At 20.8% G+C, this 9,411-nt stretch overlaps 2 protein-coding genes across 2 annotated transcripts; both read right to left on the reverse strand. All coding sequences in view use genetic code 6, as the record gives it.

The window, feature by feature from the left end:
- Positions 1 to 90: 90 nt before the first annotated feature.
- Positions 91 to 1,840, reverse strand: TTHERM_00635760 (SLEI family protein; the record flags this gene model as incomplete). The annotated part of the gene is made up of 3 exons (XM_001010116.2): positions 91 to 893; positions 944 to 1,307; positions 1,343 to 1,840. 3 exons carry the CDS (start codon positions 1,838 to 1,840, stop codon positions 91 to 93), a joined length of 1,665 nt encoding a protein of 554 aa, XP_001010116.2.
- A 1,085-nt stretch (positions 1,841 to 2,925) lies between these two features.
- TTHERM_000635769 (translation initiation factor eIF-5A family protein) lies at positions 2,926 to 9,353 on the reverse strand (the record flags this gene model as incomplete). Its single annotated transcript, XM_012796121.1, has 31 exons — positions 2,926 to 3,010; positions 3,267 to 3,356; positions 3,469 to 3,558; positions 3,689 to 3,778; positions 3,906 to 3,995; positions 4,111 to 4,200; positions 4,336 to 4,425; positions 4,535 to 4,624; positions 4,742 to 4,831; positions 4,940 to 5,029; positions 5,128 to 5,217; positions 5,326 to 5,415; positions 5,559 to 5,648; positions 5,819 to 5,908; positions 6,029 to 6,118; positions 6,253 to 6,342; positions 6,472 to 6,561; positions 6,685 to 6,774; positions 6,904 to 6,993; positions 7,136 to 7,225; positions 7,353 to 7,442; positions 7,570 to 7,659; positions 7,803 to 7,892; positions 7,975 to 8,064; positions 8,111 to 8,200; positions 8,312 to 8,401; positions 8,450 to 8,527; positions 8,731 to 8,820; positions 8,888 to 8,977; positions 9,208 to 9,257; positions 9,315 to 9,353. The coding sequence occupies 31 exons, from the start codon at positions 9,351 to 9,353 to the stop codon at positions 2,926 to 2,928; spliced, it is 2,682 nt and encodes an 893-aa protein (XP_012651575.1).
- Positions 9,354 to 9,411: the final 58 nt, after the last annotated feature.

The following is a 9,411-nucleotide window of genomic DNA, read 5'->3' on the forward strand; positions in this document are numbered from 1 at the left end:
CACTCAAGTGCTTTACTTAGGACTTCTTAATTAGGCTATCAAGTAGATGGAAAAGGCTACTCAATTCTATTTAGCAGCAATCGATTTAGATCACGATTTCATATAGTCCTATCTTGGATTGGGTAGCATGTATTCTGCTAATGGAATCAATGAAAAAGCTCTTGAATGCTTTTCTAAAGCTTAAGAAATTGATGTCAATAAAGCTGCAACATTTAATAGTATTGGATTTATGTATTATAATTAGAAAATTTATGACTAAGCTCTTGAAAATTTTAACAAAGCCTTAGAAATAAATCCAAACTATGAATTAGCTATTTACAACACCGGGCTTGTGTGCCAATAAAAAACCAAAACGATAAAGTTACAGAAAGCTTAAGTATATTTTGGATTAAGTTATATTGTCTTTTCATAGCATTCAATAAACTCAACTATTTTATCAGTTTAAATAAAAAGATCATCTTCGAATAAGGAATTCAAATCGCTATCTTTGACTTTATTGTAACACTCAAAAGCTTCAGATTGCATATTCTTTTAAGAATAAACATTTCCTTGTCTGACAAAAATGGAAATTAATTTTGGGTTCATCTCTTCAGTTTTCTTGTAATATACCAAGGCTTCTTCTAGCATATTTTTTGATTCATATATTATTCCTAAGTTGAAGTAAGCGAGGTAATAACTTGAATCAAGCAATAATATTTTTTTAAAGTAATCTAGGGCCTCATCAAACATATTTTACAAGATATAAACGTCCCCTAAATTATTTAGGGCTTTTATATTATTCTCCTCTATTGCTAATATGCTTTAATAGCAAGCTATTGCTTCATCATAACTTTTCTAAGTTGTTTTCAGTATTGCTAAACAAAGATAAGAGTCGATGTGTTTTGGGTTTATTTCTATTATTTTTTTATAGCATTAAATGGCTTCATTAATATTTCCTTTTAACTTATAAGCTTTTGCATTTCTATAATAAGCATTATAGCAATTTGGATCTATTTAGTAGCTTTTTTATAGCAGTTTTGAGCTTCATCAAGCATTTTTTAGTCAGAGTAAATTACAGCTAAGTTAATATGAGCTTTAGTATGCTATGGATTTAATTTAATAACTTTTTTATATGCCTTGACAGCTTCTTCATTCATATATTTCTTTTGATATATTAAAGCTAACTAAAATTAATCATAATGACTATAAGGATCGATTTAAATTATTTTTTTGAAGCATTCAATACCCTCGTCTAACAAATTCTACTTAACGCAAATATCTCCCAAATTTATCAGAGATTCAAGAAACTTAGGATTGATTTCTTGTAGCTTTCAATAGCATTTTATATTAAATTTTATTTTACATAAATAACCGCAGAGTTATGATGGGCTTATTGATATTAAGGATCTACATGAAGTGCTTTCTTAAAATACTCAAGTGCTTCAGTTATCATATCTTTATCATAGTAGATAAGTCCTATGTTATTATAAGAATCAGGGCTTTTTGGATTAATTTCAATGACTTTTTGAAAATAAGTAAGTGCCTCATCATATTTTTATTCTTAATAATATAGTAACCCTAGGTTAAACTGAGTGTTAAAATGATTAGGATCTATTTCAATAGCTTTTTTGTAATATTTGATAGCCTCCTCCTTCTTACTTATATTCTAGTAAATAAACCCAAGTATTTCATAAGCTTCTACACAATTTTCATCCATTTCTATAGCTTTTTTGAGGTATTTGATAGAATCTTCAGTTTTATAATCTAGATAATAGTTACGAGCTAGGCTGATATAAGCCTTAACATAATTAGGATCTATATTAAGTATGCTCTTATAGCAATCATAAGCTTCATAAATCATATTTTTGTTTTCGTAAGTAAATCCTAAGTTGTGATGAGCTTCTGCAAAATTTGGATCTATTTCTATAGCTTTTTTAAAGCAATCTATAGCTTTATCTGTAAGATTTTATATTATGTAAGCAAAACCTAATCTTTCATGAGCCTTTGCGCTTTTAGGGGCCCAGATTGAGAAATATAAGTATTAAATTTATTCCTTAAATCAAATATTGTTTAAAAATTTTTTTAAAACGATGACAAGTAACACAAAAAAGGATATAATAAGTTTCAAAGTACACATAAATTAAACTTATATGCTAGAAATAATTTAAATAGGCTATGTTAATTACCAATAGAATACTTTTCAGGGATATATTTATTTATTATAAATTTTAAATAGTAAAATAAATATTTATTTCATATTTAGTACTAAAAATTTGAAGAAAAAAATTTTAAAATAAAAATTATTTTTAAAAATTAGGTTGGTATTATGTACCCAACCAATATCATATTTTTAATAGGCTAAATCAAAGAAGGTCTTGAAAATAATGAAGGAGTATTCCTTTCATGATTCATCTTAAATACTCATCAAGTAAATTTAATATTATTGTTTAAATTTGTTTTTAAATTTTTAATTTTTTAATTTTATTGCTCATTATTCAATTCTAATATGCTAATAAAATTATATTTGGAGTTTTGTTAAAATTATATTTATATTGAAAATAGGAATTTAAATTAATGAAGTTAAATCTCACAAATAGTAAAATAAATATATTAAATAAAAACATTAAAAATATATTAAAACAGTAAATATATTAAATCAAAAGATTAAAAAGTAAATTAATAATGTTAGTTATTATTTTGCAAATAAATGGTTTAGTTTTGTACGTACAACAATAGAAAGATTTTATTTTTTTAAGGATATATTAAACATTTGAATTATTTATTTTAATGGTAAGTAAATTATCTAATTAATTAATATGATGACTTACTTTTTCATAAAATGGAATTAAATAATAAAAATATATTCATTTATTTGAAAAATTTCATACTTAAATCTTAATTGCTATGTAAACAAACACATACTATTAATAAATAAAGGTTTAACATTCATATTATTAAATATAAGTTAACTAATCTTTTTATTTTTAAAGCTAATCTTTTGAATTCTTATTATTATTTTTGAGGCAATAAACTTTTTATAAATAAATTTATATTTTAGCATTAATAAATAAATAAATAAAAAATTTTATTTTTAATTTTCTAATTAATTTTAAGCAAAAAAAATCATTACTAAATAGAAAGATTCAATAACTTTATATTTTTACAGTTGATTATTTCACGGCATCTTAGAAAATTATCATCATCTCTTATAAATTAAGATATTTTTTATAAACATTTAAAAAATTTAACATAATATTTTTCAAAAGTAATAAATGAAATAAATTTACCCTATCTAAATAAATAAATTTGTAAGCTGAGTGCAGTTACTCAAACCTAATCCAATATTTTATGCTCCTTTATCACTGATTTTATTTTTCCTATTTAAACAAAGTAAATCAATTTAAAATAAATTTAAATATAAATATATAAAATAATTTATAGTTTTAAAGTAATCAATAAAAAAATAAATAAATTTTAAATTAAAGTTACTGAATCTAAAAATTAAGAGTAGTAAGGAATTTGCAGTTACTAAGTGCTGTACTGATAGAACAAGCTCCATCATCCTCAATTAAATTTGAACTTTTAAAAATGAAAATTAAGATTAATTAAAAATTAAACACATTTTATAAATTTTTATTTTATTTAATTAAGTTTAAATAAAAATTTTTACTTAATTTTTTTTCAAAAGTTATAAATGAAATAAATTTACTTTATCCAAAAGACTAAATCTTTGAGTTGAGTGCAGTTACTGATGCCTAATCCAATATTTTATGCTCCTTTATCACCGATTTTATTTCCCCTTTCCAAATAAAGTAAATAAATTCATTAGATATTTAAATTTATTTTAAAATTTAAATCTAAATATGTTAAATAATTCAATGTTTTTTAAGTTATTAATAAATAAAGAAATATAAAATTAATATTACCTAATCTAAAAGTCAAGATTAGTAAGGAATTTAAAGTTGCTAAGTGCTGTACTGATAGAAGACGCTCCATCATCCCCAATTTAATTATAGCTTTTATCAATGACAATCAAGAAATTAAAACATTTTATAAATTTTAATTTATTAAGTTTAATTAAAAAACTTTTGCATATTTTTTTTCAAAAGTAATAATTTAAAATAAATTTACTTTATCTAAAAGACTAAATTTGTAAGCTAAGTGCATTTACTCAAGCCTAATCCTATATTTTATGCTCCTATATCACCGATTTTATTTAGCCTTTTAAAATAAAGTAAGTAAATTCATTAGATATTTAAATTTGTTTTAAATTTTAAATCTAAATATATATATTAAATAATTCAAAGTATTTTAAGTAATTAATAAATAAATAAATAAATATAAGATTAATGTTACCCAATCTAAAAATTAAGATTCGTAAGGAATTTGCAGTTACCAATTGCTGTACCAATAGTAGAAGCTCCATCATCACCAATTTAATTATAGCTTTTATAAATGAAAATCAATTTTTATAAATTTTAATTTTATTTAATTAAGTTTAATTTAAAAACTTTTACATATTTTTTTTCAAAAGTAAAAATTTAAATAAATTTACCTTATTCCAAATTGTAAACTTGTAAGTTGAGTGCAGTTAATCAAGCCTAATCCAATATTTTATGCTCCTTTATCACCGATGTTATTACTCCTATTTAAGCAAAGTAAGTAAATTTATTAGATATTTTTAAAAAAATTTAAATCTAAATATGTTAAATAATTCAAAGTATTTTAAATAATAAATAAATAAATATAAAATTGATGTTACCAAATCTAAAAATTAAGATTAGTAAGGAATTTGCAGTTACCAATTGCTGTACCAATAGTAGAAGCTCCATTATCACCAATATAATTTTCACTTTTATAAGTTAAAATAATTTTTATAAATTTTTATTTTATTTAATTAAGTTTTATTAAAAAACTTTTACATAATTTTTTTCAAAAGTAATAATTAAAATTTTTTTACCTTATTCCTAATTGTAAACTTGTAAGTTGAGTGCAGTTAATCAAGCCTAATCCAATATTTTATGCTCCTTTATCACCGATTTTATTACTCCTATTTAAGTAAATTTATTAGATATTTTTAAAAAAATGAAATCTAAATATGTTAAATAATTCAAAGTATTTAATAAATAAATATAAAATTGGTGTTACCAAATCTAAAAATTAAGATTAGTAAGGAATTTGCAGTTACCAATTGCTGCACCGATAGTAGAAGCTCCATCATCACCAATTTAATTTTCACTTTTATAAATAAAAATCAATTTTTATAAATTTAATTTTATTTAATTTAGTTTAATTGAAAAACTTTTAGGTAATATTTTTAAAAATTAATAAATAAAATAAATTTACCATATCTCAAATTCTAAATTTATAAGCTGAGTGCAGTTACTCAAGCCCAACCCAATATTTTATGCTCCTTTATCACCGATCTTATTTCCCCTATTTAAATAAATTAAATCAATTGATTAGAAATTTAAATTTGTTTTAAAATTTAAATCTAAATATGTTAAATAATTCAAAGTATTTTAAGTAATTAATTAATAAATAAATAAATAAATAAATAAATATAAAATTGATGTTACCAAATCTAAAAATTAAGATTTGTAAGTAATTAGCAGTTACCAAGTGCTGTAGCTATAGCAGAAGCTCCATCATCTCCTACTTAATTTTAGCTTTTATAAAAAATCTAAATTAATAAAAACGTTTAATAAAGTTTAATTAAAAAACTTTAAGAAAATATTTTCAAAATTTAAATTTAAATCTAAATAAATTTAAAAAATAATTCAAAGTTTTTAAAGTCATTAATAAATAAATAAGTAAATATAAATAAAATTAATGTTACGAAATGTTAAAGCTAAGCTTAGTAAGGAATTTACAGTTACCAAGTGCTTTACCAATAGCAGAAGCTCCATCATCCCCAATTTAATTTTCACTTTTATAAATGAAAATCAAGCTTAATTAAAAATTCAAGATATTTTATAAATTTATTAAGTTTGTTTAACTAAAATACTTTGAGATAATTTTTAAAAAACAAAAAATGAAACAAATTTACCTTATCCCTAAATATAAATTTGTAAGCTAAGTACAATTACTCAAACCTAATCCAATATTTTATGCTCCTTTATCACCGATTTTATTTGCCCTTTCCAAATAAATAAAGTAAATAAATTCATTAGGTTTTTAAATTTGTTTTAAAATCTAAATATACATAATATTAAAAATAAATTCAAAATTTTTAAGTGGTTAATAAATAAATAAATATTATATAAATGTTACCAAATCTAAAAATTAAGTTTAGTAAGGAATTTGCAGTTACCAAGTGCTGTACCGATAGTATAAGCTCCATCATCCCCTACTTAATTTTAACTTTTATAAATGAAAATCAATATTAATTAAAAACTAAAGGCTTTTTTATAAATTTTAATTTAATTAAGTTTAGTTAAAAAAATATGACATAATTTTTTCAAAATTAATAAATGAAATAAATTTATTTGCCTTATCCCAAATTCTAAATTTATAAGCTGAGTGCAGTTACTTAAGCCTAACGCGATATTTTAAGCTCCTTTATCGCATATATTATTTTCCCTATTTAAACAAAATAAATCAATTTATTAGATATTGAAATTTGTTTTAAAATTTAAATCTAAACATACAAAATAATTTAAAGTAAATCTATAAATATATAAATAAATATAAAATTAATGTTACCAAATGGAAAAAATAAGATTAGTAAGGAATTTGAAGTTACCAAGTGCTTTGCCAATAGCAGAAGCTCCATCATCCCCAATTTAATTTGAGCTTTTATGAATGAAAATCAAGATAAATTAAAAATTAAAGACATTTTATAAATTTTAAATCTATTTAATGAAGTTTAATTAAATAACTTTGAAATAATCTTTTCAAAAATAATAAATGAAATAAATTTACTTTATCCTAAAATCTAAATCTGTAATCTGAGTGCAATAACTCAAACCTAATCCAATATTTTAAGCCCCTTTATCACCAATTTTATTTCCCCTTTTCAAATAAAGTAAATTAATTCATTGATATTTAAATTTGTTTTAAAATTTAAATCTAAACATACAAAATAATTCAAAGTTTTTAAAGTAAATAATTCATTAAATAATTAATTAATAAATAAATATAAAATTAATATTACCAAATCTATAATTTAAGATTAGTAAGGAATTTTAAGTTACCAAGTGCTGTACCAATAGCAGAAGCTCCATCATTTCTAATTTAATTTAATCTTTTATTATTTAAATTAAATAAATAAATAAGTAAAAGATCATTTTTAACTTTAAGTTTTTTGAATTAAATTTTTATGTAAAAAATAATTTTCGCTTTTTTAAATAACAAAAATGAAGTTTATTTACTCCATTCCAAAATCTAAATTCTTAATTTGAGTGCATGTACTTAAACCTATTACAATATTTTATGCTCCATCATCACCAATTTTATTTCGCCTACTCAAACATAATTAATAAAACTAATTATTAGTAAATTTATTAATTAAAATTATTTGAAACTAATTTCAAAAACAAACCAAAAAATTGATGTTTTAGATTCTCAAAATTGTAAAATTAAAATTACCCAAGCAAACATTTTAGATTAATAAGTAACGTACAGTTAATTAATGCTGTTCCTAAAGAATATGCCCCTTCTACTCCAATTTAATTATTGCTTGTAAAACATAAAATAAATAAAATATAAATAAAAATTAATGATATATTCAAAATGTTTAAGGATTAAATAGTTTAAAAAATGCATTAAATTCTCTACAATTAATATAAATTTATTCTTTCAAAACAATAAAAATTATTTACGAGAGGTTAATATCTAGATGAGTCAACGTTCTACAGCTAATTAAAGCTGTACTAATATAAAATACACCTCCCTTGCAAACTAAATTTTCTCTTTTTTAAGTTTTTATTTACAATTAGGAATAATATTATATTGACAAATTTTTTTAATTTATAATCAGTCAATGAAATTTACGCTATGTTTAAAGTTAAATTTGTAAGCTTAGCACAGCTGCTAATTCCTTCTGCAATTCTGCTTATCCCTCTGTCACCTATTTTATTTTTCCTTTTCAAATAATAAAATATGGTTAATATAATTAAATTAAAATTACCAAAGCTGCAAATTTAAGTTAGTAAGTGTTTTAAATCTTTGTAAAGCAGTGCAAATCCAAAAAGCGCCTTAGTCCCCAATTTAATTTCCACTTTTATTATTGAAAAATATTTAAAAACTTTGGAATAAATAATAAAAAATTAATTTTAATGAATGAATATTGAAAGATAAACTTATATAAAAATATATTAAAATAGAATACTCTAAGTTTAGCTGTAAACTGTTGAGATTAATTAGATTGCTCATAGCTTCTTCTAATAGGATATATCCTTAAACTTCTTTTTGATTTAATCTTTCATATTAACAATTTATTAATTAAATATCAACAACTAAATTTTACCTAGGCTCTTTAATCATGTCTTAGTCTTTGTAAAAAGTATTTATCAAGAACCTTATTTGGGTAAACATTTAATCATTGCTATTTAAATAAAATAAAACGCTTTAATTTATTTCAATTAGTAAAAAGATATTTATTTATATTTTAATCAATAAAATTTAAAAATAAGATTCAAATAGGTGTGGTTTTTGATAAATAGTAGAAAAAGATTAGGCGATAAGATAATATTATAATTTATTCAACAATCGCTTGGCTCTATTTAAGATGAAAAAAATTAAATTTACCTCACATTATTACCAGTTTCAACTAAATTCTTTATGCTGGGGTATTCAGCAAATAATTAATTTATCTAATCATCTGAAATGTTTTCCATACTGCATATTAAATTTATAGTAAAAATAATTAATTATGGTTTTAAAGATAATAAAGTTAAATTATTACTTTAGATTTAATATCAAAGATTCTAATTTTTCACATTATGCTAAAGAAGAGTTAAGCTCTGCAACTTATTCATTACTAAGAATACAATTTCTATTTATTTTGTAAATATTAAATAAATAAATAAATAAAAAATTAAATTAATGAATAAATAAATAATGGATGGATGGATATGAATGAGATTTAATTTATTCTTAATTTTTCATTATAAAAAAGAGAAGAAGTTTATTTTAAAATAATTATTTCTATTGAAAAAAAATATTATTTTTAAAGCTTTATGATTTAATATTAATAAAAAATTTAGAAATATATTTTTTTATTACTTGAACTGTAAATCAATACTAGTTAGAGCTTTCAAGTTAGATTTCTTTAACTATTTATTTTAAAAAAGGATTATATAATAATAGATAAAAGAAATAATAATGGATACATCTTCCAGATTATTAAAAGAGTTATTCTATTACTCCATTTTTTATTTTATTTGTTTATTAGCAAAATACTAATATTGTTGATATATTAAAGAAAAA

The sequence above is a fragment of the Tetrahymena thermophila genome (genome assembly GCF_000189635.1).
Source record: "Tetrahymena thermophila SB210 genomic scaffold scf_8254764, whole genome shotgun sequence".
NCBI classification, from domain to species: Eukaryota; Ciliophora; class Oligohymenophorea; order Hymenostomatida; family Tetrahymenidae; genus Tetrahymena; species Tetrahymena thermophila.